Here is a 25,393-nt window from a genome sequence, read left to right on the forward strand (position 1 = left end):
GTTCAAATTCATTAGTGTAAAAACAACTATGCATTTACAACCTTAGACCTCTAACTATACTACATTTATGTATCACATAACATTTATTCAGTTTTTGGTTTACAATAAACACCGTATATAATGTAAACAAAATATTCCCAGCTTTTTTTATATCCTATGATTTAACATCTTATATTGATACCTCTCCTCATTTCAGAAGCTCGTACTTCAAACATCACCTGGACGCCAACGAACAGACATGCGGACGAAAGCAAAAAGTAAGGCACACCTGAAAAACCTTAGTATAGAACCTCATAATTATTGAATTAAAGTAAACCTACCACTCCAAGTGCTAAACATATCTACAATCATGTCCCGAATACCATCAAGTCCGACTGCAAATCCAACCAAGTTCGCAATCATCATGAGGTAAATGTTTGCCACGGCACCAATGGCACACATGTGTCGATATATTGGCCTATTACCCCACTGCATAATTTAATATCTTGTTACGCATGACTCGGAAAAATTTGGGACACTTACAATTTTTTCAGGGAAAAGAAGTTTTCCAATGACTTCGGGCACGATAAAAAGAGTAATTAGCCAGCCCCATGCAAGCAAGCGTAGTTGAATATCGTGCCAAAACGCCACAAATGTAAACACAATAAACATGTTTCTAATGGGATGTCTCGAACCGCCAAGCGGTACATAAATGTACCTAAAAAAATTAGTATATGAATTTACTAAAGCAAAAACAAAACAATCTAACCTTATAACCCATCTATTAAAACTTCTGTGCCAAGCTCTCCAGAAGGCAGATGCAGAATAGTTGTCACTCATACATCTCAACATATTTTCCGGAGAATCAATGCCATCCAAGAGTGCCCACAGTCTGAAAAATCGCCAAGGAATGAGCAGTTTAAGCCAGATTGTATTTAAATAAAAATATCCAACCATGCTAATCTCTAACGGCGATAGTCCAGTCCAGGATCGGGTTTCAGATAGTGCAATCACGTACATGTAATGAAGCAGCCATTCCATAACGAGAATACTAATGAGAACCCTCACGGCATAGAGTAAGGTACGTCTGAATTGGACTGACGGCAGTGAATGTCGTGATTGATAAATGTAATCATTAAAAGTGATAATGGGTCCAGCAATGAAGAGCGGTGAATATGTAAGATATGATAAATAGTTGACAATATTATAATCCGCACGACGAGATCCAATATCAATTCTGTCTCGCTCTGTTATGATTTTTTCGTCTAATTGCTTCTTCTATCTTCTTAGTTCAATTACATACACAATTCTGAAAAAGCAAACACACCTCAATGTCAGTCGCAGAATTGAGACCTGCATAATAATCGTAATTATAAGATATCATTCTCAATATAGAAAAATTAAAATTGACGTCCCATCTACTCAATAGCCCGCTATATCGATCCTGTAATAATGATTTATTAGAAAAATTTTACTTCCAAATTAATTACTCTGAAACGCACCAATGGCAGAAGCACCGAATGTATCCATCCGAACTTATAACCTTCATAATATTCATTAAGAAATAAAATAGCAATAGCGAGCGCCCAAGTGAAAAGCATTCCACTCTTTTGTGGCAAAAAACGCGTGAACGAGAAGCCAGTGACATATATGATCAACATTTTAAATACGCCTGTTCCATACAACACAGAAAGAAATACAACAGCGAAAAACAAGTCAAATGATATCCTTTTCACCTTGATCACGTTTGATAATTTTCTGAGAATAAAATGCAGAAGCATTGTTGCTGTAAGTACAGGTATTTTACTCCTAAATCCCGAATATTGTGCGTCGGAGTTATCCTAAACACATCATGGTCAATGCCAACAACATCGATTGCAAACTGATAAATGAGCAACATACAACTTTTCTTCCGAATATCCATCCTTGATCTAGTTTAGCTTCATAAATTGCGTAATTTATACTGTTTTCTGATCGTAGTTAACATCATCGAAGAATCACTATTGGGTTGAAAAAAAACTCTCACCATTGGTTGCTCGCATAGCCGCCCAGAACATTTGCGGAACAACCGTTATAAACACTATGTAATACACAAAAAACTCCGGAGTCCGCCATCGTGAAGGCGTTGCGTGCTTTTTAACTTGGTTGATCTTGTCTTGAGAACTGGGAATTAGTCGTGTGTCTAGCACGTCCAACAAGAACAAAGACGCCAAGTTCGCCATTGCCTTTCAATGCAACGTTCTGTCCTCCGACCCGATGATAAACCACGCCGTTCTATACTCCGGTTACCAAGCGTTCCGGCGTTGATGATTCTGGATGTCGAAGCAAGAACGTAAATATTGCTTTTTACTATTCATTCGCGTAAAGCACGTGCTTCTTGTTAATATATCCAGGGCTTGAGGGTTCTCGTACACCTCCGATATAATATTTATATATAATAGGCTGCTGAGATTATTACATTGTTTCAACTTATCGCATTCAAAATAATACAAAGTCTACAGTTTAGCTTTGATGTCCTTTTCGTAAACAACCTCGTTCTGGATCGTGCCAACATTTTCAAGCTCAATCTCAACGATATCTCCATGCTTAAGCCAGTATTGCGGAGTACGACCCATGCCAACTCCTATTCATTTTAATTAGCCCCAAGTTATATAATCAAAAAAATCATATCAGAATACAGTACCTGCTGGTGTACCAGTCCAGATCAAGTCTCCTGGAAGAAGAGTTGTTCCTTGAGACAAGAACGATATTGTCTTTGCAACACCAAAAATTTGATCCGAAGTGTTCTCCGACTGCACGATCTTACCATTGATCTTCGTCGAAATCTGTAAGTTCTGCGGATCTTTGATGATCTTTTACTACGTTAGCTTAAAATAAAAAAAAAAAAAACTCAACCTCACGCCATTGATCACATACTTTCGAAGAGACAATGGCGGGCCCAAATGGCGCCCACCCGTCCAACATCTTACCGAGTGACCATTGGCCACCACCTTTCTTAATCTGCCATGAACGCTGAGACACGTCATTACCAACAGCATAGCCTAAAACGTAATCCAATGCCTCAGCTTCGGTAATGTTTTTCGCTTCCTTTCCAATCACGATCACAAGCTCGCACTCATAATCGGTCTCGTTATCAATCTGAGCAAACTTAGGGACCGGAATAGGATCAGTTGGTCCAACAATCGAAGTAACCGGCTTGAAAAATAAAATTGGATATTTTGGCTTTGGTAACTTGATCTAACGAATCCAGTTAGCTGCTTCTCGTTTAACTCTAAATGGCTCTAACGACGTACCTCTAGAGCATGTCTGTGTACGGCTATTAGCAAAATAATAATAATAATAAAAAAAGCAACCAAATTTTAACTCACTTAGCGTAGTTCAGACCGAGAAATCTAACAGTGTGAATCTGGTCCCATGACAGGGGTGCAAGCAACTTCTTGATCGGCTATCGCTGTGTTAGTCTTTGCCTACCCACAAGAAAGTTATGCAAACCTTTTGCTGATCAGTGACTAAATAGTGTCCAAAAATATTTCCCGAAATAATCCACGCATGAGTCGCTTTGCGAGCATCAATGATACCAGCCTTTAGAATTGCATCTCCATAATATGTGTTTCCGTCCGTCGAAATAAACCTAACGAGCCGCTAATTGCATAAACAATTAGCTATATTATTCGCTTAATACGCAAATAGGAGCTCACCGAAAATGACATATTTTATCTGTATCAATGTAATTGAGAGTGTGCAAGAATGAAATAGTGACTGAACGCCTGTTTTTGTCTCGTCATGTCGTTATCGGGAAATGAAAGTTGCGGAGAACCGGCAAGCCGTGAAGGGGGTATAATTCATTGACCAAAAACGCAGACCATAATATATTCTCTAATTTACACGTGACCTATTTAATTACTAAGTTATTATGTTATTTTTACATTTCACGTGACTTGCTGTTTTGGGATCAGACAGCTAAATTACATAAACAACTTTTTTTTTTTTTTTTTCGCGTTTTTTGTTTACATTCGCCAGCATTGTTTTCATCGTGTATTTCAACATCTTTCCTCGACTCACTCTTCTCAACTCCATTGCATTAATCGTCTTCTATTGAATTTTTTAAATTACCATGACGGAAAAATTATATTGCAGTAGTTGTTCCCAATTTCAGGTAGCTGAGGACTTTGGGAAGAAAAAGAATGGGAAGCATTACAAAACCTGCAACCGACACAACAAAAAGCGCTCGCTCCAACTCGATGATTGGAATGATTTTATGGAGCTTTTAAAAAATTGGAAAAAAGGGGTGAGTACCTTTGAGACGTATAGATAGAGGCTCTTCTGACGTTGTTGAATCATACAGAGCGAAGACGAGGTAATAGATGGGCAGTTTACGTTCAGTTTGGATGCTTTACCTGTCCAATTTGGGTCGCTATCTATTCCGCGAATTTCTGAAGATGACGGGAATAATGACGACTCTAGTGCGTTTGTTAGATTGAGATGAATGCGGCGATGCGGGAGCTAACTACGATCATTTGGAAGGCAGGAGGATTCGCTTTCACCGCAAAGGCACCAATTTTTCGAGCTTTAGATATCATTACCAGTGATCTCAGGATTTGAAGAATGTGAAAGAGTATCAGTCTAAGGTAAATGTTGAGAAGCAGCGGGATAGCACACGCATGAAATGATTTTCATGCGAAAGTAAACTAAGTATACGATGCTGTTCAAATCGAACACTCGACCTTTCAATTCATCATAAATGGCATAAGCCTTATGAAGACATTGAACTTGTGCCAATGGTACGGGATTTTATACAGTCACGGGTGTCAACTAAGACCGCATCCGAAATCTATCAGGAAGTTCGATTTCTGCCCGAAGCTAAAGCTGTAACAAGACATCAAGTCTATTATCTTTGGAAACAGGCTAATAGTGACATCAGGCAGTCAGACGCAGATCTGTTAATTGGCGACTTGCGAGATGACGCTGAAAAGTGGACAACAGAGTCGTTCGAGAGTAGTTTGGAGATTGATAGTGGGGAAGATGAAAATAGTGATAGTGATAGTTGTATATACAAGCTAAAGTAGACAAATTTCGCAAAGTGGAGCAAGATGTCGTGAAGATTTTTGAGGATCAATGATCGAAAGGCAATCTCAAATTTATAAAAAGATATCTGACTACTCGTGAGATGGATGAAGTCTTTCTGGAGGAGTTTAAGAGCCGGTTAAATAGACGGGTCATGCCCCATACTTGGGGTAGGTATCGACATCCTGCGACAATGTTTTCTGTCTTAAAAATTATTATACTAATGTATATTAATATTTTACATAATTTGAATCGGGAACTTAAGATTATTTATTTATTTTTGCAAAAAACGTCACGTAGATGTCACTACCAGCGTTTTCGCTTAGTGCATTAAGCGGCATTGTTTGCAGAGTACGTTGCAAAATAATACTTTACAAATAGTTATCGTAAGCATCTTCATGCTTTTACGATCTGTATTTCATGGCCTCGATGTTCTGAATGCAAGCCGGGCCATAAATAAAAATCACATACAAAAATGAGGGCAATGATTTCGTCAATGATTTCGTCAATGATGCTGAAATGATTCTTCGCAAGGCAAAAGAAAATCTTGATGAAATCCCGGTCTACACGATTTGCCTGGCTTAGAATTACCATTACCATCGCAGTAATAGTTTCATCAAGATTTTCTTTTGCCTTGCGAAGAATCATTTCAGCATCATTGACGAAATCATTGACGAAATCATTGCCCTCATTTTTGTTTGTGATTTGAGGTCGCCAAAATTGACCAACTAGCTTAATGGTTTTATGGATTGGCCCCGACTTATTATTTTCCATAATCCTTTTGATAAATTTTGTCGGTTCAACCAACACATCTTCAACCAATTCTTCTGCTCGTTTGTTTCCTTCAATACTATTGAAAAGTAAAGAGATTATGTTCTGCTCTGCTAGCCTCTTTTCCTTCGGAGTTTGTTCTCCGTACTTTAAGACATAAGAATGACCTGAAGTCTCCAACGCTACTTCCATAAGTGTGAGATTCAATATTAGGCGATTCAGCCATTGGGTGGCATTGTCCAGAGATGAGGCCAGCCGCGGTAGAGCGAGTAGGAACGGTCCTTCCGAGGTACGCAAATTAGACGTCGCAGGGCTCATAACCTGAAAAATATTGGAGGTAGCCCTTCGTATATACTATCTTACTGTATAGTAGTGATACCTTAGGAAATTGAAAGAGTACTTTACAATATTTTATACTACAACGATAATTAAAAACATATACCATAATACAAGTATAAACTTTAATCCACGCAAAATAAGTTGTACCCTCTAATTGGACAGTAGTAACTGTACACAATATATACAAACATTATACCCTAGACTATTCCAATATTCTCACAATAAGGTGCTTCATTTAATATTGTTCATGGGCGAACAAACAATGTGTAGCGTACTTGCGGTTCCAAGTAATGATCTTTGGCAGCCACCATGGAGTTTCACTTGCGTGCGAGATCTCGTCTGAAGTCTATTTGACTGACATTCAGTGACTGTGCAATTTATATTTCAAATCACAAACGTTCAGTGACTCTTGAAGAAGTTGGGGGTCGGGGTTACTCAGTAATGTTTGGAAAGTATATATAACAGATGATATAAAAAATAATATGAATAAAAATGAGAAAGGTATACAATACCATATTATACTTTGACTTTCGATTACAAAAGAATTATAATAAATATCAAATCCATAGAATAAACTATTAAAGAATCCTGATTCTCCAAGCGCTGAAGGTACTAATATATTAAATAGACATGGTTGACATAGTTGACATAGTTGACATAGTTGACATTCAGCAGAGAGGATCAGCACTAGGTCGTATATCGGATAAGATCAACCTGACAGAATAAGTAAAATTCAACATATATATATATATATATCTCGTAATTACAAACTTTTGACTCTCCAAACGACGCATTACAGGTGATAATACTCCATTTATTGCAATCAAATAAATGGATCCGTAAAATTTTTGACACGTGTATGACTGGGGACATTCCACATTTGTTACCCTGCTTCTACAGCGTGAATCTCGCCGAGGAGAAGCAGTGTGTTTTGCTTGGATCCAGGTTACAAAAACAAAAATGTTATTGTCGTCCAAAAACATCTGCGTCGTTCATTTCTCCATATTAAATGCAATTATTTGGAAATTACTGGTTGATCCTGCAGCCGTATCTGGCCATGGTTTAGTGTTTATTATTGGAAGGGCAATGCAACTTGTAAGAGGCGCGGAGTGTTTAGTTTACGAGAATATAGCTAAATCTTTGTCTTTTGGTCTGTAGCCAGATGCCGAGTTTAAGAAAGATGATCCTGCAATTGGACTGATTATTGTTTTATTAATTTATGCCGCCATTTCAGATATCAGCGTAATCATTTCACCCAACACATCTTTCCTGGAAGTCACAGGTATATTGTTTTGCCTATCGTCCCGTTGGTGTGACATTTTGAAAGTTCGAAACTGACAATTAATATATATTTATATATGTAGTTCCGTTTCGTTTAATGTTTTCCTTTATAGTCACTGCATTTTCATACCTTGGCTCGGACTCAAACATCTCATTATCAAATTCAATCGTATTCACGATCAGTTTTGTGGAAATAATCATCCAGTTTTGGTTGTATACCACGCTGCGAGAAGAACGATCTGTTAAAATAAGGCAACAAGTGCCTATAGATGAATAACGAAATAACGACCGTGATCATATAAGTTTGAACTATATAACGCGCCAGTTTTTTTAACTCGCATGGCACGTCGAGCTGAATTCTTATGGTGCTTTGGTTTGACATAAATCCTTCCGCAAGACAATAACTGTATTATTCTTAATTTTGTTAAAATTTGTACATATATCTTATAATTATAATGAACGTTTTATTACAAAAGCAGTCGTTCAAGGAAGGTTATTATTTCTGTTGTTATTTTCGACAATAGTTAAACATATTAACATAAAGCACAGGAATTTCTAGCTTGTGCAATATTCTGCAACCAAAAACAAAAATGAAAATAAAAGCATAAACTCAAAAATGAAACAAACAAAAAAAAAAAACAATGTAAAGACACCCAAATTTTATAAAGAGAAAACAAACAAAACAAAAAACGCCTTATAGCTAAAAAAAAAAAAGAAACATAAAATGCTAATAAACTCAATTAATTTGAATAGTAATGCTGCATATACAACTGGTTGGGTTCAAATGACTGCGCTGAAGAACAGTAAAATGGATTTTGATTAAATGCAAATCCAGTCATTGAAGTTGCACAATAGTTTCCTCTTCCATGAATATCAGAGATATTTTCTTGCTCGCAAGATCTTGCAATGTCCAATGAATGTAACGAATTTGGATTTTGATAAATGTCCCAGATGGAGTGTATCGCAGTTATAGACGTATCATAGTAATTATCGTATTGTTCTGAAAATTCGGACCCTGTGGAGGCGATAGAACTTCGTCGATATGCCGGTGAAGATGATGCAGACGAATTGTAAAGTACCCACAAATTTAATGATATGTCAGAGTCTAATGCAGGCATGGCTCTGGGAGAAGCCAGATAGCGACCATCAAAAGCAGAGTCACTGTACCACGTGTTCAGGTTATTTGGCAAGTCAGTCAAATTAGAAACACCCTGATTATTTGCACTTTTGCAAAATGTGTCATCATACACCAGACCACTAATAGCAGTATTCTGGCCGGTAGGTTTCAATTTATCTTCAAAAAAATAGTTTAGAGGAATAAGTATTGATGAATCAGCAGATAGTGGAGAGTAGTGAGATTGATCACTTTCGCACTTCACAGCATTGTTTACAACATTCAAGCTGTCATCTTCTTCATTTTCATCATCCTCATCGTCAGCGTAATAATTTTGAGTAAACGAAACTTTTCCAAGAATGCTGTCAATTTTTTCAACATCATCAAAGTCAGCAACGCAAAGAACAACAAAGCCATCACAATGGCTCACATCGTACTCATGTGCTAATTGAGGTTGATAAGGTTGATATATGGGATTCATCGATGCATCATAAACTGGACACCCTGAGGTATCAGTAACTGCAGCCATTTTGGAAAGAATGCGACGCGTGTCATCTTTAAAATTGACACGTCGGGTGTAATCACAAGAAGCTCCTAACCGAACGCAAGGAGTACACTTTGGATGTATCTCGTCACATTTGATTTTTCTGTTCTAAACACGAGTAAGTATAAAAATAAACAAATTTTTCTTGATGGCACTAACTCGGCAAGTCCAGCAACCATTGCGAGATCTAGGTATTTTTTTGTTGACAAGTGCCGGATTTTGGGTTTTCGCAGACAGAGGCATTTTGAAATAACAATTAATATATATAACATCAATTGAAGCGCAGGCAAGATATATACAAGATATATAAGTATGAACACCGCAATGGGCACATTTTCAAACTTCCAGTTTTGAAATTTAAAATTTAGATACGAAATGGAAGGTTCCTTTCATTTGAGTACCATGGTTAATTTTGATAATGCGAAAACTGATGAGATCTAAAGTTAAATAATTTGGGTTCTTCTATCAGCTAGAGACTCCGTAGTCTAACTTTAATTTGCTTGTAGATCTTTTCTTTTTAAGGTAACTTCCCCTATTCCGTGGCGCTTCTAAAAAATCGGTTTTAAGACACGTGCACATTTTTTCTGGTGGGCGCAAACTCATAAAAACGGTTTGGTTCCCGGATTAACCGCAGCTTATCGTTCGGGTCCGTCCATTTCGGAGCTTGCACCGTTTAGTGCTGACCTCTTTGCATAATTGCAAAAAAAAATTGTCCAATTGACTGTTATAATCACCTAAAATATTTGCACCGAGAACTGTCGCTAACACAGAGAGGGGTTGAAGGTGTCATTTATTTTACGTACCGATTACCTAAGTTTTTATCATATAAATAACTAGTTACTGTATTTTCGGATAAAGAGCCGGAAATAAAGGCACGTGCGGCTCCGGGTATTTTAAAAGTTGGTATAGAACGTTGAGCACATCGATGATGACATGTACATGCAAGGCACATGTGGGAGTCAAACCATCTGTGTCATGTACATATATTGTCATGTAAATAATAAAACGTCCATGTCAGTTTATGGATCGTCTCGGCATTTTTAACGGCGAGATTCTATATGCGTGCAAAACTTTATACATTTCAAGTCTCATCCGAGCCAACTTTATAAGTTCTGCGTCAGATATATTGCACGTCGATCTTACTATAGACATCAAGTGAGCATTACTTACGTATATATGCATACACGCATATACTTATAACCCCTCACTTGTCTTCTATGACATGTTGACTTAGAACTCCATTCTAAGGTACCATCCGCCTAATGCGTATTTCATAAATTTTTTCATTTTATTTCAATTACTCAAATTTAAATAAATTCCAATCAGATCCGGACATCAATATATAAATGCATGCAACTTAAGATTTTATTATGTAAAATTAATATTTTGGATGAGGTTAACTTTTCATGTTATACCGACAACAACGCGATAGGCTAAAAAGAAAAGTGAAAAAAAAAGAAAAAAAGAAAAAAAGCAATGTTAATCAAAAAAAAAGGCTATGTTGACCGTTACAGCACATTCTTTTTCTAGAATTCCCCTTAAAAAACTTTACTTTAGCATCGTTACAAGTTTGCAACTATTTCCGATAATTCCGTCAAGTCGCAAAATTAAAAATTTGGTTTTAAATTGTGTTGAAAAAAAGTAAAATAAAAGTAATATTTGAATTTAAAATTATAAATACATAATTCTTGATTGTTTGTAATTTTTCCAAGTTAAGATCTATCAATTCGAAAATAAAAGAGGGGTCGAGGGAGGGGGCGAGTGAGGAAAGAAAAAAAAATGATTTAGCAGATAACCAGAAAAGTTATTTTTAAAATTGTTGATACATTTAATACCTTCAATTCATTCAATACAGATAGTTACTAATTATATTTAAATGCAAAGCAACTTGATAGATAGCTGGTAATCAAACTTGTACTTCATTCAAATATGAATACTTCGTTTTAATTTTAAAATTTAAAAAATGAAGATAGGTCACGCCATCCATCTAAACTAAACTAAACTAGTTTTCAAGAGGAATGGCCAAGCTAAATTCCGTGCAAAACTTATCACGTGCCTTGACTGCATGGTTTTTGTAATCTTCGTTGTTCCTCTTTGCTTCCGCAACAAACAGCTAAAATAAGGTTAGATCTCTATTCTTTCAAATTCAAATTAAACAAAATAATTGGACTACCAACCTGATATAGGCGATCACGGAGTTCGACGTGCAACTCAACGTATCCTTTCATTTTCTGCGATAGTGTAGCAAGTGCTTCCAAAACAACCTCTTTGCCTGCCCAACTTCGTCCAGCAGATGCTTTAACTAAAATTTCAAATAATGCCTCCGTTTGAAAAATTTGATTTCCTAAAGTCAAAGTTAGTTCATGTAATTTTCTTTCCCTCACATACCGTCTTAGATTAATAAATGTACGTACCAACAGAGTTTGATGCATCGGCTAGCGCTAAGGAGGTAGTTTGCCGGACCCTCCATCTTTGGCTTAGCAATTGCCGATTTGCTAATTCCAAAATTTCTGCAAAATGAAGTTTAATCGCACCAACTCCACCGGTATTTTCCGTCCATACCTGATCAAATTTCTCTTTAATAGCAGTCACTGGATCATGCTTAGCAATGTAGACGAATGGCAAAATGCTTGACGACAGCGCGCTAAATTTGTCACTAGCATGCTTGCTGATCGCTGTGATAACAGCTGCAGACAAAATCCTTGGTCGTTCGTCGTCAGTCTCAAAATACATAGTTTCCGAATTCGAAATCAGTCCCAGTGCAGTTTCATTACTGCTGACCCTAGAGAGGTAGCCAGCAGCAGTGGCATACGAGGTTGCTACCGTATCATTCCTGTCATCCAGTTGAGTCACACAAGTCTTAATAAACCGATCAGAGTACGGCGTAATAAGATCGGCATGCTGAATTACCAAATTAACAAGCACTCGACTACTAGCCACTTTTGAAGGAAGTCCGACACTCTTTCGAATCACAGATTGAAGTTTGGGAGCAAGAGCTTTCATTGAAGTTTCATCCAGTAAGTTAATACATCGATCTAAAGCATCAGTCATGGGTGAATTCCGGATTCCTGCTAATCTTGTAGCATCAATGGCATCAGATGTTAATCCATATTTATCAGCGTTAAGAGCCAAATAATTCACAGCTTGCGGTTCGAGTGTAGATAACAATCCAAGCAATTCCACGATTAATCCAGGGATAAACGGGAGGAGTGAAGTACCACCTTTCTGAATCAGTTTTAAAAGAGTATCAAGAGAAAATGCTTGGACCTCCTCGGCAGAAGATTGCAGTCCCGATGTTCCGATCAAAAATGGCAAAAGAGTTTGTAGCATAGACTTGGCATTTTTCTGTGAAGCTCCTTCAGCAATGTCCACATTTCGCACTAATGAATTTGCAAGACTGCGGCATAAAGCGACCGCTTGCTTTCGAACACTTTCCTTAATATCGTCTAGGGTTCTAAAGCTCATAGTCCAAATTCGTTCAATTTTGAATTCATATTTTTTCAGTGGGGCGCCATCAAGCAGATCCTGCAATGCCGCAGAACTTGCCTGCCTTACTCGCCACTCACGATCACCCATTCGGGTCAACAATTCTTCCAAAATATCATCAAATCGTTGATTAATGGTATCCGCTGGATCAGTAACCAAAGAAGTCCAAATGTCTCTCATAGACTGTTGTACTGTCGGATTAGGGTCATAACGGTATCGATATAGCTTTGGTACAAGATTCTTCGTCAGTCGGCTATTTATACCCAACACGTCCGTCAATTTCGTCTTCGATAAAATTGATCCTAAACCAAAGGCGGCTCCCTTTCGAGTCGACCACAAAGCCGAGCTAGAGGCTATGCCTACAAATTTATATACTAGACTTGGATCTCCTGCTTCTGAAGCGAGGTTGAGAATCTTTTTGTTGTTAATAATCACTAATTGAATTCCATCAAACAAAAAAACTTACATCTTTATATGTAGATATCGAAGATCCTGCTTGCGTACGAATTTCGCCGCTATCAAAAAGTTCGCTCTCTTCGGAAATCTTGCCAGCTTGTGGATTGCGACTATCAGATGTAAAGGTTTGCATTAAGCTTCGGACCAAGTCATCTTTCAATTTATCATCACCTTTCTCATATACTAAACTCAAGCCTCTGGAAGCAGACTCCTGGACTAAATCATCCTTGCTTCCAAGAAATCCCAGAAATGCAAAGTGAATAAGCATCAACTTATCATTAACTGGTTTCAAATGACCACAGAATTGTAGTAAACTGAGTAACCAAATGCATGCACTCTGTGACATATTAGATTCAATACATCGAAAAACATAGAGACCAATATAACTCACCTTTCGTAATGATGGCTTTGTGACCTTGCAATATTCTAAAACTTTCTCAATTATGCTTTCAAGAACTTCATCGTCACCATGGTAGTCAGAAGTGACGCCCTGAATATCGATAGTTCGTGTGAGAACATTGGTTTCCCATCCTGCGGCAATAATCGATAACGCTTCTCCTGTACTGAACAAAAATTCAATGTGCTTAGTCTCGTGTAGCGAATATATAGTTTCAGCGGCTTTGATCCTAGCTTCTCTCTCAAATGACGTTGTTAATGATCCAAATGTCAATATCGCACGATCATCAGTTTTGTTTTTTACATAAGCTATTAAACTATTTGAAGCGTTTAAAATATCAGTTTGATCAATAACCGCTAAGACTCCATAAGCACCAAGCTGATATAAAGCTGAAATCGACGCCTCACGTAATAAACTATCACTGCTCTTGTCTAAATGTGTTGATAAGATTCTAAATATCTCATAAACAAATTTTTTGTCGGCAATATTAAATCTACCACGTATATTGAGTCGAGATAAGATGAAACCAATTGAAACAATTGCGCCATGAATTTTGAATGTTATTTGTTTAGAACCGGAACTTAAATATGCTTTGAATTTGTCTAAAACAGAAAGAACATCCGCATCGCTCACTGACAACGCTGAACCAATTATACCGATTGCACGAGCTGCAATTAGCCTTGTTTCAGTATTGTGAACAATTGAAAGTGCTTCCAAGCTATTGATCTTAGCTGTCCACGAGTCTACTAAACCGGGAGGACTTAATCCAATAAACTCAATCCATAGTTCACCAGTAGCAACAAGGCCGGGCCTCTGGGTAGAAAAACTATCAAACAGTAAATTTAAATATCTACTCAAACATTGACCTTCAACATGCCATTTCTCTAAAAGAGCTGTAACATTGCGTCTGATTTCTGAATGGTAAATAATGGCATCATCAAGTTTATGTGTCCAGCCTTCGTCAATAATAGATATACTAGAATCTTCTGCTAATGATTTCATCAAAAGCACCTGGCGCAAAAACTTTAATGTTTGAATTACATTTGAATCAGGGATATTGCCGAACTTTCCTTCAACAGTTTCACCCGCAGATAATCTCCAATTATCTGTAACTGTATTAAGCAGGTCTTCAAAATCTGGAAAATCATATTCAGGTCCAACTAAGTTTTCATCTTTGATTCCAAAATCTGGTCGATGAATTTTTCGAAACCAAAACGGGTGTAATCCCTTCTTCGCCTCGGCAAATATGTCAGCACGGTTAGAAGAGTCAAGCCCTAAAATACATATATATCTCGCAGTGGAATCACTAAATGGTAGAGCGCTAATTGCATATCTTAAAGCTAAAAATTGATTGTTCGGAAAGTCTGTTCCTAGTTTCATCTGTTCCAGTAGTAATTCGCGCAATTTTCCAAGGTTCTCCGGCGATAGCTGATACAAAATTGGAATTAAAGTACTGAGAGCCTCATGAACTGAATTTTTAAGTCGATCTTCTTTCAAACTCTGAAACAAAAACGAAATAATGTTAAAATTTTTTTCGATTATTGATGGTACTCGTTTCCCTAATAGTCCGATAGCTTCATAAGCAAATCCTCTCAGATTCTGCTCTTGCGTATTCGAACTGAAGGGAAGAGGCCACCCCATATTTTTTATCCAGTCAGTCAAATTCTTAACTAAGCCATCGGCTAGTGGCGAAAGAGTTTCAGTTGAAGCTATTTTAGCAGTCCAATGAACAAGCTCTATGGAAGCTAAACGTTCCTTGGCAAACCCCGACTTGAGGCCTTGCTGTATTGCTTGAAGAATTTGAGGTGAAGTGTTTGCAGCAATGGCAGACTTCGACAGGAGTTGTAAAATCTTGGTTCGAAGCTGATGTTTCACTGGAGGCGCGATTGCATCACCAAGATAAAACTTGTAAAGTTGAAGAACAACATTCTCATTTTCATAGTTTACGGTAAAAGAGCGGAGAATATCCTCTCCGAGATTATTGATGTCTGAAATGCCGTCCTGCGACCCTATCAAAGCAGGCCAATACTTTTCGTATCCTTTAAGGACTGCAGAAGAAAATTTTAGTATTGCGACTTTTATCTGGAACAATTGCGAGGCAGTGAAGGTGTCCTTTGAATTCGAAGTAAGGAATTCGAATTCTTCAGGAGTGAGTCCAGCACAAGTCCGAGGTCTACCGTTTTCAGCCTCTTCAAACGCAACAAGGTTAAGTAACAAAGTAGACGTGAAATGATCCGATAAAAACTTGGCGTCTTCCGAATTTTGATCGAATCCGAACTGGTCTCGTAATCTATCTTCTTCTTCTGATCCTCTTAATGGGCCTTGCCACAGTGGCAATAATTTAAGAATAATTGCAAACAGTGACTTTTGAAATGATCTATTATATTTAGATATTCCGTTAATTACTTCTGGTAACAATTTAATTTGTTGCTATCATGAAAATGTTAGATCCAAGTATATGAACTTCTCTTGAAAACCAACCTGTTTGGTTAAGCGATCTATTCCCAATTGAATATAAAGCAAGCAAAAATTTCTAACCAATGTCGATTCCCCTTCAACCTTAGGTGTTTTAAATTGAACGAGAAGCGATTCAACAGGTAAAGATATCGGTCTTGTTTGACGTGGTTAGAGCACTTAAAAGCCAATGACAAGTCAACACTTACACGTTTTTGATTCTAGTGTTAATATGACTGCAAATAGAAACAACCTTCTTCCGTACAGAGTCATGAGGTGACCCAAGCTTAAGCAACAAAGGTGCTAGATACACCTTCAACAAGGATTCAAGTTTGGCATCACTATTCGCTAATGCTATACGCATTTCGACTTTGTCGACAAGCGCCAATTCTGCACTGGCCATAGTTATTTAATAAGGCTCAAAAAAATCAAAGCAAATACTTCAAATTTGATTGTGATTGCAATTGCGGAGCTTCTATACTTTTTTAAAGAAGTACGGCTGATGCTGACTGTGGAACAAAGTCGAAGTGGGCCTTTTCGAATCCACCTGCGACAAATTGACCAAGTAACAAATCAAATGGCTCTACACAGTAAATCGCAGCCAATCAGATTAGCTAACCACAATTAATTCACAGTCCAACAGCCAGGCCTGCGTCTATCAATTCAATTTAATAAAAATGCTTTCCGAACGATGAAAGATGGAGGAAATACGAAATGTGATTAGTCATTAGGTTTAATCTGTATTTGTAGCCAAAACGTGCGGCTGTTCTGGGTGACAGAATACGTCATTGCGCGGTGGGAAGCGAGAATCTCAACCGAAAAGTTGTACGATAAACCTATCTCAAAGCATCAATCAACGCACAATAGAACAAGCAAGTTTTGTGCTATGCCAGCCCAAGACATCTGAATATTATTTTAGACACATAAAATTGAAATTTTTTAATAACTGAAGATCATTTGTTAATTCATATTTTTAATACAAGGAGGGGATGGGGCAATTACAGAGCAGCTCAGCTAACGCTGGTAAAGTCTCTCCTCAAGAGATATCGTCCAAGTTTGCAAATAAATGTGCGGGACAGTTCTCAGGAATAGAACTGTGGTCATTTAAGGTACAATCGGTTACGTTTTAACTCATCTTAAGCATGTGACTAATGCAACATTTTGCAGGACGTATTTAAGGGACGAAGTAAAGTGCATGACGGTGTTCATTATTGGACTGAAAAAGAATTGTGAGAGCCCATCTATTTAAGTTAAGTTTATTTTCTGATTAATATTTTTTAGCGTTAAATTTTTAGAAATTCCGAATGAGGTTTCAGAGTCTGGAAGGATACTGTATTCCATGGTCTACTATTTATGCACATTTCCTTTTTTGAGACCTAGAGTCCCTCCATTAGCGTTTTCACAAGTAGCTCCTACTACTTTGACGTTTGAAAATGTTGTCAAAGTTGTTGTATTGTTTACAGGTAGATATAAGAGTATTCTAACAGGCGACTATGACTTTCTTAAGCTTCTATTTTGCGCCATCGCACATTATGAAGAAGTAGTCGCAAATGATCTTGAATACAAGGAAAAAAGAGCCTTGACAGATTCTGAGTCTTTAAAGGAATCCATAGAAACTTCAGAGGCAAAGGACACTAATTTTACTAAAAATGAAATAAGCTTTTGGGAGCAGAAATTTAAAGATCTTACTGAATTTTCTTCTTCTACGAGCTCAAGGGCGTCAACTTCAACCGCGGATACTGATATTGATGAAGAAATGCTCAGTATTGATTTGGATAAAATTAGTAGTTGGTACGATTTGGATTTGATCAAGACGTATGATAATATAAACATTGACCTTCTGCGGATATCTCCAACGTCGCTGTATCATCTATTTGTATTACTCTTGGCTGTTGGTGCATTAGAGCCACAGGATTCACTTTCTACATACGCAGACCATTTCAAAGAGCCAAACGTATCCAAGTATAGGTCGATTGCGAAAAGCATGACTAGGTCTTTTGATCTTAAGTGGCATCTCGGAGTTTTAACAGACCAAGCTTCAGTTTTGGAAAATGGAATTTCTTATTATAATTTTTATAAGGTTATAAAGGCTACCATGCCATTTGCTTTCGACGGACTGGCTATATTGTTTGAACGGTTTTTATTTTATCAAAAAACTACACCTGATGTGCCGCAAAATCCTGGATCAACACCGATTCCTCAAGTTGTGGAACGAGCATCTCCTCATCCTTACGCTTCACCCCGAGATCATGATGGTCTCGTTGATCACGTAGGAAATGAAGATGAAGACGAAGAACAAATCAAGCTTCCATCAAGGATACCTGAGCCGACGAAGTTGATGTCAGCCAGTACCATTGCACAGTTAGCCACCTTTATGGATACCAATAGCTTTCATTTATATGGTGGCTTGAAGAAATTATATGTTGGATCCGAAGCAGGATTTAGTATGGGATCTTTTGAACAAAAAGTATTTAAATGGAATGCACCAACTATCGTGCTTATTTCGGGGTATGTTCTTTCTAGTAGTCCTAAGGGTGCAAGTGAAAGAGCTTTTCTTGATCAAATTCCTTCCGCGCGATACAAAAGCAGCCAAAACCAAATTATGAAACATAACGGAATGGTTACTTATGGGGCTGTGGTCAATTCTCCATGGAAAAATTCACATAAGGAATGTTTTGGCGATAACTCAACCGCACTGTTTCAACTAGAAGGAGTTCAAGACGTTTTTCGTGCTACTGGATATAATTCTAGTTATGTCTATTTTTCAAAGTCTTTAGGTATTGGTTTCGGAAGTACGCCTCCTAAGCTCAACTCTCACCAAAACAATGGGCTGCCTCAGTATTTGTTCGGTGACTTATCTCTTACTGTGGAACCTGGGTTGGAATTTGGAATTTTTAGACACATTGGCGGCGAAACTTATAAAAATAGTCAAATAAGAGAGGGACTTGATTTTGAAGATAGGTTTGCAATCACAGAATTTGAAGTTTGGGGATGTGGGGCAGACGAAGTGCTTCGAGAACAAGCACGACTTTGGGCTTGGGAGGAACGAGAGGCATTGCTGCGTAAGAACGTTAATTTATCAAAGGATATTGAAGAGAGTAGAGCTCTTCTTGAGTTAGCCGGGTTGATTGGTGGAGGTGGTCGTCGAACAGGAGGAAGTGTTTGATTGAACGAGGAGATATTTTCTATAGAATTCTTGGATTTTGAAGTATATTTTTTACGTAGAGGGGTTTTTGATATATAAATAAACTATAAAATCAAATTTCTGAATTTACCATTCATCAGAAGAGCCGCAGTAACTCTCTACCGTTATGTAATGAATATACTCAAAAGAAAACATGCAAGTAACTATATTTGAAGAAGCATATTTCGGTCAGGCGATAGCTGCAGAAAAAAATCCAATTACTTTTCATGTCTTAAAGGTATAGTTTCTTCAGAACTGATGAAATTGATGAATCCAAATTAAATAAAGCCCGGTAATTTTGTCCACATAAAACTTTATACGTTTCAGTTGATAGAAGCCGCGTTCGGCAAAATCAGACTTCAGGCAACCTCCCACGTCCTGACCCAATGGCTGCCGCTGCTCTAGATCTTGTAGTTCTTTTTGAAATTGATTATTTCAGTACTAGACTTTGTTGTATATATCTTTAATTTTGAGTGAAGATCATCATAATGAAAATTAAGTGAATAAGCGGTCAATTGCATTTTACGGTGTAGTTGCGCATTAAACGCGCGATTCAGGGCTGTAGATAGCAAACCCTTTAAACTTGCTGGTGAATCGAAGTTCAATGTGATCTAATTATTTATTATTACTTTCACTGCATAACAAAAAAAGAGTACACGAGCCATTGACATGAAAATGTCACATCTGTATAACAAGAAGAGGAAATTTTATGATCAAGGATCTTCTGCTCAACCGAAGGTAGAATCATCATGTTTAAGCAGACAACAGGCACTATCTACGTCGAACCCAAATTTAAGAGTAGATAGCCTTTCAAGGAATTGTCCTGCTTCATCTTTAAAAATAAGAAAGACAAAGAGAGAATTATCAAACACACAGGAAGTTGAAAAGTATACGCACTCTTACATATTATGAATTGTCTATTGTGAATCAAGACTGACATGAGTAACAGCACATCGCCACGGATAGCTAGGCTGAAGCTGGGAATAAGAAGTTGTCACGTTTGTCTCCGGCAAAATCCTTCAATATTGTCTTCTGAAAATCGAGAGTGCGAACTGTGCCATGAAACAACATGCCTCGTGTGCATGAGACAGTGCGTTATATGCAGAACTATTTGTTGCAGCCAATGCAGTGAAGAAACGTAAGTGCTTAGCCGTTTTATTTAAGTATAAAAACTAATTTTTTGTTGCTTTTAAGTGCTCCTACTTTTGAAGTCTTTTGTGCAGCGTGTCATCATGGTCGTAAGCGGATTGGATAACAGCGGTCGACTGGCTTATTTCACCTGTCCTCTTTCCCTTTCCTCACCTCTTTTCATATCAGTTCATGAGCTATTTAGTCTGTATATATTTTCACGGTCCTAGGTTTTTATGGTAATTATTGGGTTCAATGTATATTATTTATTGATTATACGGTTCCATATGTAAACAGGTGCTTGTGGTTAAGGCATATAACGACCTATACTAGAAAAGGAAAGTTGTAGTTTTCCTATGAAGTCTGACCGATTGGACCTAACAGATATTGTATAAGTGTATTAAATTCATTCCATCATATGCGGACCGATTGGACATGCACGGCGGATGCCTTCCCGTTGACAGCGTCCGTTCTACGTTCTTAAACGACTTGATATTTTTTTTGGCAGTTTGCAAAAACGATTTACTTCTATTTTATCGAATCCATATAATACCACAGGTGAAATCAAAACGAAAAATCCTTTTTGACACTGCACCAACTTGGATATGTTAATTCAATGGTTGATCATAAATTCCATAAGAACGATTACGTAAAATCATGTTAAGGGTTGCGCCATTATAAGTAGCGATAACTCATCGCAACCTTGGACGGACTCTTCTTCCAAGGTTCAATAGCCAACGTGACAATCTCACACAACCTGATTTGTCTGGTATTTTGCTTTAAGCTCTGAATGGTTTTTTGTCTGAAATCCGTACTTTTGTCCAGACAGTGCTATTACTGGGCTACAACCGCAACCGTCGCTTCTTCAATTTCATTAATATTCTCCCAAACGACTCTTCTCTCTCGAGCCGGGTTTTCCACAAAGTGTTCATTAAACAGTCTTAATTTGTCACCTTCGTTGGCTTCCAAATCTACAATGCCTCCATTTAGTGTTATTGCTTCGGATCTAGAACGGCCGGAGCTTGACAATCGCTCATATAGAGTCATTAAATTGGAGAACGAGCTGGAAGCTCTTTTAATTCACGATCCAGATACCGACAAAGCATCTGCAGCACTTGATGTAAACGTGGGAAGTTTTTCAGATCCAAAAGAACTTCAGGGCTTAGCGCACTTCTGTGAACATTTGCTTTTTATGGGAACTGAGAAATACCCAAAGGAGAACGATTACAGTGAATATCTCTCATCTCATGCTGGCCACTCCAATGCCTACACCGACAGCAATGACACCAATTACTATTTTGAAGTTGGTCACGAATTTCTCGAAGGTGCATTAGATCGGTTTGCTCAGTTTTTCATTGCTCCGCTGTTTTCAGCGGATGGCAAAGACCGCGAGATTCGAGCTGTTGACTCTGAGAACAAAAAAAATCTTCAATCTGATAATTGGCGACTTCATCAATTAGATCGCTCACTTTCAAATCCCGACCATCCATATTCAAACTTTAGCACCGGCAATCTTGAGACTTTAGAATACAATCCAACTAATCTAGGTATTGACGTGCGCGACGAATTGTTAAAGTTTCATAAGAAGTATTACTCTGCGAATATCATGAAGCTGGTAGTACTGGGTCGGGAATCATTGGATGAGTTGCAGGATTGGGCCGTTGAGAAGTTCTCGGCAGTTGGAAATTCTCAAATAGACCCGCCAAGGTTCAAAGGGCACCCACTCACTGAGAAAGAGCTGCAAAAACAGATTTTTGCGAAACCAGTTATGGATGAGAAAGCACTTGATCTTACTTTTATTTTCCCTGACCAAAGACCACTGTACAAGAGCCACCCATCTCATTATTATTCCCATTTGATTGGCCATGAAGGTCCCGGCTCGATTCTTGAATATTTAAAGAGTCAATCATGGGCTAATGGTCTTTCAGCTGGTTCTTCGCATATTTCGGATGGCGCGGAAATTTTTAATATTTCTGTAGACCTTACAACTGAAGGATTGAAACAGTATGAAAAGGTTATTGTAACTGTTTTTCAGTATCTTCAGTTATTGCAGCAAACTGATCCTCAGCAATGGGTCTACGAAGAACTTAGAGATGTTGCAGCCTCGAATTTTAGATTCAGACAAAAGTCCCCTGCTTCTTCAACAACTTCGCGGCTTGCCGCAATTATGCAAAATCCCTTACCTCGTGAATGGCTTCTGAGCGGCCCAACTCTCTATCGTGAATTTGACGCTAAGGAAATTGCAGAATCCGCTAAGTATTTCGATCCGGAAGCATTTAGATTTACTTTGATCAGTCAAGAGCATCCAGGTGATTGGAACAAAACAGAGAAATGGTATGGAACAGAGTACAAAATTGAGAATATTTCGAAGCAATTACTCTCAGAACTTAAGAATATTCCTGTCAATGATGAATTATACTTGCCCGCGAAGAATGAGTTTATTGCTACAAATTTTGAAGTTGAAAAGAAAGAGGTTGAAACTCCTTCCAAGAATCCTGTTTTACTTCGCAACACTGAAGGATTAAAGCTATGGTTTAAAAAGGATGATACTTTTTGGGTACCTAAAGCTAATGTTTACATTGCTTTGCGCAAGTACGTATTGATGTTTTATGAAATGTGTAACAATAACTAACTTAGTCTAGTCCACTAGCCAATGCTACTCCGGCTAACAACATCAAGACTAGATTAATTGTTGATCTTATCAGTGATTCTCTTAGTGCGTATACTTATGCGGCTAACATTGCTGGATTGAATTATCGTTTTGGAATGTCTTCTGAGGGGTTATATATTGGAACTGATGGCTATAACCACAAAATGGTTACGTTGCTCAGAAAGATTCTTGAAGAGATTAGGGATTTTAAGGTTTCTGCCAAGAGATTTAAGGTCATTAAGGAAAAGCTGCTTCGTGAATATAAAAACTTTGACTATACGGTTCCATACCATCAAATTGGTTATTATACATCATATCTTTTTTCAGAAAAAATCTGGTTAAACGAAGAAAAGATTTCCGAATTAGAATCTACCAACTGGGAAGATGTGCAAAACTTTATTCCAGAACTATTGAATCAATTTGATTCTGAAGTTCTCGTGCATGGAAATTTAGTGAAAGACGACGCACTCATTATATCGAAGCTTGTGGATGAAACATTAAAACACAAGTCATTACCAAAGTCTTTAAAAATTCTTCCTAGGTCATTAATTCTTCCTGAAGGTATGTAATTTAGTGTCAAATATTGCAAAGTTACTAATTAAGTATAGCAGGTCAATATTCTTTTAAGAGAGAAAATAAGGATTCTAAAAATTTAAACTCATGCATAGAATATTATACTCAAATTGGAGAAATTTCAAATGAACGTCAGCGCGTTGTACTTTCTCTGCTTGCTCAGATTGGAAGCGAACCAGCGTTTAATCAATTAAGAACTAAAGAGCAACTTGGTTACGTTGTCTTTAGTGGAGTTCGACAAACTCGTACGCAGACCGGATATCGTGTTTTGATTCAAAGCGAGAAAACTTCAGAGTATCTTGAAAGCAGAGTAGATAATTATTTTGGCGTCCTTAAAAAATTTATTGAAAATCTTTCAGATGAGGAATTTCAGAAGCATGTAAAGAGCTTGATTAACAAAAGATTGGAAAAATTGAAGAACCTTAGTGAGGAGACTAATCGATACTGGAATCATATTCAATCAGGATATTATGACTTTTATAGAAGTAAGTTACTTTTAGTTTGATGTGTTGATAGCCAATACTAACATTAACATAGATACTAATGAAGCTACGCTTCTCCCATTAATTACTAAAGACGAAGTTTTAGAGCTATTCAACGAATACGTTCATCCTTCTTCAAAGACTCGATCAAAGGTCATTGTGGAGCTTAAATCTCAATGTGCCCCTCCACTGCCAGAGCTTTCACAAATAATAAAGTCCAACATTGGAGAGTTCTGGAAGATAAATGAATTACCAGTTGATAAGGTTCCATCGGACGAGCAAATCAAGAAGCTTGCGTCTGATGATGCGATCGACGGCTTTAAGGAATATTTTTCCGGTATCGGGCAAGAGGGCGCATGGGAGAAGTTTGGTTTAGAGTTTGTCCAGCAGCAGGTAAAACTTAGTCAAGAACCAGTTCCGAATCCTGAGCAAGTAGGTATTGCGGACGTGACTATATTCAAAGCGGCCTTACAAGTTTCGGCTGCTCCAAGCCCGGTCACAGACCTTAGTACTTTTAAGGTCTTAGATGCGAAGTTATAGATTTTATGCAAATTTTGTAGAATAATTTAAGGAGATTTCTTTTTGTGAAAATATGCTTTGATTTAACCCTTTAGATTATATAACAAAATTGACCCACCAGAAGACGGTTTTACAATGATGTATATCCCAAATATGTCCAGTTGTTAACCCATCACGCCTTGTCCCATTCTCTGTCTATTTAATGGTGGTGGCTCTGTTGAAATTGCAAACCACCTGCGATAAAATTTAGTACTCGTATACAAAAATATTAATTTCAGTGACAACTCACAGTAAGTACAGGTATTAGGGCCATCCTGGTCCAAGTTAATAAAGACTTTTGGATGTCCTTGGGCGCCACGTCCTACAATCGATTAATTGCTGATCAGACCAAAGTCCTTACCAATAAACATACCTCCATCGCAGACTGCTATATTTGACTCCACAAATCTGACTGGTTGCTCCGCTATCAGGTTAATTGCAGCATATGGTTTAGGTTGAGCTGCAAGATTAATTTGCGCAAATCGAGGGCCACTGAAAGCATCATCTCTTGATCTCTGTGAAGCTGCCCACGTTTCCTTACGGTTCGGGGCCTGAAAGCTCTTTGCCTTTTCCTCCTCAGTAATTTCAACATCTTTTTCTGCTTGGCTAACCGCACTTGTCGAGTTAAATCGTACTATCGAACGAAGTGAAGTCATTTGTAACCGATTTACTGACGCCTCAGTAACGCGAACGAGGTATTGAATGTTGCGTTGTATCATGTTTAGCTAAAATAAAATCTCCGCCAAAAAAAATTGTAGCAGGGAATTTTGCCGTACAATTGTTGTATGATTATTCAAAATTTAGTTTTCGTTGAGAAGCACAATATTTTTGGCCCTGTAATACCGCAATGTTCGATATAATCTTCCGCTGTCGATTGGCTAGAAAGGATTTTGGGTTGGTTGTCGTGGAAACGTTAGTGTTGCGCCCTAACCC

At 37.8% G+C, this 25,393-nt stretch overlaps 11 protein-coding genes across 11 annotated transcripts; 5 read left to right on the top strand and 6 right to left on the bottom strand.

Moving 5' to 3' along the window:
• Positions 1–23: 23 nt before the first annotated feature.
• On the bottom strand, positions 24–2,403 carry V1514DRAFT_184845 (MBOAT, membrane-bound O-acyltransferase family-domain-containing protein). Its single transcript, XM_066924607.1, has 8 exons — positions 2,006–2,403; positions 1,882–1,949; positions 1,482–1,820; positions 1,307–1,423; positions 749–1,257; positions 523–697; positions 321–468; positions 24–268 (listed from the first exon to the last, which is right to left on the bottom strand). The coding sequence occupies exons 1-8, from the start codon at positions 2,199–2,201 to the stop codon at positions 162–164; spliced, it is 1,659 nt and encodes a 552-aa protein (XP_066781252.1). The 5' UTR covers positions 2,202–2,403; the 3' UTR covers positions 24–161.
• Positions 2,404–2,436: 33 nt separating this feature from the next.
• On the bottom strand, positions 2,437–3,805 carry V1514DRAFT_354388 (uncharacterized protein). Its single transcript, XM_066929589.1, has 7 exons — positions 3,678–3,805; positions 3,472–3,621; positions 3,348–3,424; positions 3,273–3,285; positions 2,896–3,216; positions 2,663–2,831; positions 2,437–2,602 (listed from the first exon to the last, which is right to left on the bottom strand). Exons 1-7 carry the CDS (start codon positions 3,687–3,689, stop codon positions 2,475–2,477), a joined length of 870 nt encoding a protein of 289 aa, XP_066781253.1. The 5' UTR covers positions 3,690–3,805; the 3' UTR covers positions 2,437–2,474.
• Positions 3,806–3,993: 188 nt separating this feature from the next.
• V1514DRAFT_184931 (uncharacterized protein) lies at positions 3,994–4,611 on the top strand. Its single transcript, XM_066924609.1, has 2 exons — positions 3,994–4,267; positions 4,325–4,611. Exons 1-2 carry the CDS (start codon positions 4,094–4,096, stop codon positions 4,463–4,465), a joined length of 315 nt encoding a protein of 104 aa, XP_066781254.1. The 5' UTR covers positions 3,994–4,093; the 3' UTR covers positions 4,466–4,611.
• A 631-nt stretch (positions 4,612–5,242) lies between these two features.
• V1514DRAFT_184923 (uncharacterized protein) lies at positions 5,243–6,221 on the bottom strand. Its single transcript, XM_066924608.1, has one exon. The coding sequence runs from the start codon at positions 6,130–6,132 to the stop codon at positions 5,440–5,442; it is 693 nt and encodes a 230-aa protein (XP_066781255.1). The 5' UTR covers positions 6,133–6,221; the 3' UTR covers positions 5,243–5,439.
• An 892-nt stretch (positions 6,222–7,113) lies between these two features.
• Positions 7,114–7,907, top strand: V1514DRAFT_364552 (increased loss of mitochondrial DNA protein 1; the record flags this gene model as incomplete). Its single annotated transcript, XM_066929789.1, has 3 exons — positions 7,114–7,248; positions 7,312–7,435; positions 7,518–7,907. The coding sequence occupies 3 exons, from the start codon at positions 7,114–7,116 to the stop codon at positions 7,709–7,711; spliced, it is 453 nt and encodes a 150-aa protein (XP_066781256.1). The 3' UTR covers positions 7,712–7,907.
• On the bottom strand, positions 7,878–9,494 carry V1514DRAFT_337148 (uncharacterized protein). The gene is made up of 2 exons (XM_066928629.1): positions 9,252–9,494; positions 7,878–9,200 (listed from the first exon to the last, which is right to left on the bottom strand). Exons 1-2 carry the CDS (start codon positions 9,333–9,335, stop codon positions 8,175–8,177), a joined length of 1,110 nt encoding a protein of 369 aa, XP_066781257.1. The 5' UTR covers positions 9,336–9,494; the 3' UTR covers positions 7,878–8,174.
• A 1,231-nt stretch (positions 9,495–10,725) lies between these two features.
• V1514DRAFT_337153 (proteasome stabiliser-domain-containing protein) lies at positions 10,726–16,587 on the bottom strand. The gene is made up of 7 exons (XM_066928630.1): positions 16,095–16,587; positions 15,913–16,042; positions 13,426–15,861; positions 13,045–13,371; positions 11,507–12,992; positions 11,270–11,436; positions 10,726–11,205 (listed from the first exon to the last, which is right to left on the bottom strand). The coding sequence occupies exons 1-7, from the start codon at positions 16,286–16,288 to the stop codon at positions 11,095–11,097; spliced, it is 4,851 nt and encodes a 1,616-aa protein (XP_066781258.1). The 5' UTR covers positions 16,289–16,587; the 3' UTR covers positions 10,726–11,094.
• Positions 16,588–16,713: 126 nt separating this feature from the next.
• Positions 16,714–19,395, top strand: V1514DRAFT_185065 (TLD-domain-containing protein). The gene is made up of 3 exons (XM_066924610.1): positions 16,714–16,994; positions 17,053–17,114; positions 17,167–19,395. Exons 1-3 carry the CDS (start codon positions 16,875–16,877, stop codon positions 19,049–19,051), a joined length of 2,067 nt encoding a protein of 688 aa, XP_066781259.1. The 5' UTR covers positions 16,714–16,874; the 3' UTR covers positions 19,052–19,395.
• Positions 19,396–20,197: 802 nt separating this feature from the next.
• On the top strand, positions 20,198–20,787 carry V1514DRAFT_354395 (uncharacterized protein; the record flags this gene model as incomplete). Its single annotated transcript, XM_066929590.1, has 1 exon — positions 20,198–20,787. A coding segment is annotated over exon 1 (153 nt), but the record flags the coding sequence as incomplete, so codon positions are not given.
• Positions 20,788–21,173: 386 nt separating this feature from the next.
• On the top strand, positions 21,174–24,442 carry V1514DRAFT_285459 (Metalloenzyme, LuxS/M16 peptidase-like protein; the record flags this gene model as incomplete). The annotated part of the gene is made up of 4 exons (XM_066925170.1): positions 21,174–22,789; positions 22,840–23,408; positions 23,456–23,905; positions 23,958–24,442. The coding sequence occupies 4 exons, from the start codon at positions 21,174–21,176 to the stop codon at positions 24,440–24,442; spliced, it is 3,120 nt and encodes a 1,039-aa protein (XP_066781261.1).
• Positions 24,443–24,477: 35 nt separating this feature from the next.
• On the bottom strand, positions 24,478–25,270 carry V1514DRAFT_337158 (zinc-finger domain-containing protein). The gene is made up of 3 exons (XM_066928631.1): positions 24,834–25,270; positions 24,711–24,782; positions 24,478–24,655 (listed from the first exon to the last, which is right to left on the bottom strand). Exons 1-3 carry the CDS (start codon positions 25,177–25,179, stop codon positions 24,621–24,623), a joined length of 453 nt encoding a protein of 150 aa, XP_066781262.1. The 5' UTR covers positions 25,180–25,270; the 3' UTR covers positions 24,478–24,620.
• Between the last annotated feature and the right edge of the window lie 123 nt (positions 25,271–25,393).

The sequence above is a fragment of the Lipomyces japonicus genome, assembly GCF_038497905.1.
Source record: "Lipomyces japonicus strain CBS 7319 unplaced genomic scaffold V1514scaffold_56, whole genome shotgun sequence".
NCBI classification, from domain to species: Eukaryota; Fungi; Ascomycota; class Lipomycetes; order Lipomycetales; family Lipomycetaceae; genus Lipomyces; species Lipomyces japonicus.

What these genes read in the sequence shown, in the direction of transcription:
- V1514DRAFT_185065 (XM_066924610.1), top strand. Translation starts at nt 16,875, where the DNA reads ATGGGGCAATTACAGAGCAGCTCAGCTAACGCTGGTAAAGTCTCTCCT. An exon ending in TAGAACTGTGGTCATTTAAG is followed by an intron (nt 16,995 to 17,052) that starts GTACAATCGGTT and finishes AACATTTTGCAG; the next exon opens with GACGTATTTAAGGGACGAAG. An exon ending in TATTGGACTGAAAAAGAATT is followed by an intron (nt 17,115 to 17,166) that starts GTGAGAGCCCAT and finishes AATATTTTTTAG; the next exon opens with CGTTAAATTTTTAGAAATTC.
- V1514DRAFT_337153 (XM_066928630.1), bottom strand. Translation starts at nt 16,288, where the DNA reads ATGGCCAGTGCAGAATTGGCGCTTGTCGACAAAGTCGAAATGCGTATA. An exon ending in CGATGCATCAAACTCTGTTG is followed by an intron (nt 11,437 to 11,506) that starts GTACGTACATTT and finishes CTTTGACTTTAG; the next exon opens with GAAATCAAATTTTTCAAACG. An exon ending in TCCGTGATCGCCTATATCAG is followed by an intron (nt 11,206 to 11,269) that starts GTTGGTAGTCCA and finishes ACCTTATTTTAG; the next exon opens with CTGTTTGTTGCGGAAGCAAA.
- V1514DRAFT_337158 (XM_066928631.1), bottom strand. Translation starts at nt 25,179, where the DNA reads ATGATACAACGCAACATTCAATACCTCGTTCGCGTTACTGAGGCGTCA. An exon ending in TATAGCAGTCTGCGATGGAG is followed by an intron (nt 24,783 to 24,833) that starts GTATGTTTATTG and finishes AATCGATTGTAG; the next exon opens with GACGTGGCGCCCAAGGACAT. An exon ending in CCCTAATACCTGTACTTACT is followed by an intron (nt 24,656 to 24,710) that starts GTGAGTTGTCAC and finishes ATTTTATCGCAG; the next exon opens with GTGGTTTGCAATTTCAACAG.
- V1514DRAFT_337148 (XM_066928629.1), bottom strand. Translation starts at nt 9,335, where the DNA reads ATGCCTCTGTCTGCGAAAACCCAAAATCCGGCACTTGTCAACAAAAAA. An exon ending in ATGGTTGCTGGACTTGCCGA is followed by an intron (nt 9,201 to 9,251) that starts GTTAGTGCCATC and finishes ACTCGTGTTTAG; the next exon opens with AACAGAAAAATCAAATGTGA.
- V1514DRAFT_184931 (XM_066924609.1), top strand. Translation starts at nt 4,094, where the DNA reads ATGACGGAAAAATTATATTGCAGTAGTTGTTCCCAATTTCAGGTAGCT. An exon ending in TAAAAAATTGGAAAAAAGGG is followed by an intron (nt 4,268 to 4,324) that starts GTGAGTACCTTT and finishes TGAATCATACAG; the next exon opens with AGCGAAGACGAGGTAATAGA.
- V1514DRAFT_354388 (XM_066929589.1), bottom strand. An exon ending in TAGTCACTGATCAGCAAAAG is followed by an intron (nt 3,425 to 3,471) that starts GTTTGCATAACT and finishes ACACAGCGATAG; the next exon opens with CCGATCAAGAAGTTGCTTGC. An exon ending in CCGCCATTGTCTCTTCGAAA is followed by an intron (nt 2,832 to 2,895) that starts GTATGTGATCAA and finishes ACGTAGTAAAAG; the next exon opens with ATCATCAAAGATCCGCAGAA.
- V1514DRAFT_184845 (XM_066924607.1), bottom strand. Translation starts at nt 2,201, where the DNA reads ATGGCGAACTTGGCGTCTTTGTTCTTGTTGGACGTGCTAGACACACGA. An exon ending in TTTAATAGATGGGTTATAAG is followed by an intron (nt 698 to 748) that starts GTTAGATTGTTT and finishes TAATTTTTTTAG; the next exon opens with GTACATTTATGTACCGCTTG. An exon ending in TATGTTTAGCACTTGGAGTG is followed by an intron (nt 269 to 320) that starts GTAGGTTTACTT and finishes AAGGTTTTTCAG; the next exon opens with GTGTGCCTTACTTTTTGCTT.
- V1514DRAFT_184923 (XM_066924608.1), bottom strand. Translation starts at nt 6,132, where the DNA reads ATGAGCCCTGCGACGTCTAATTTGCGTACCTCGGAAGGACCGTTCCTA.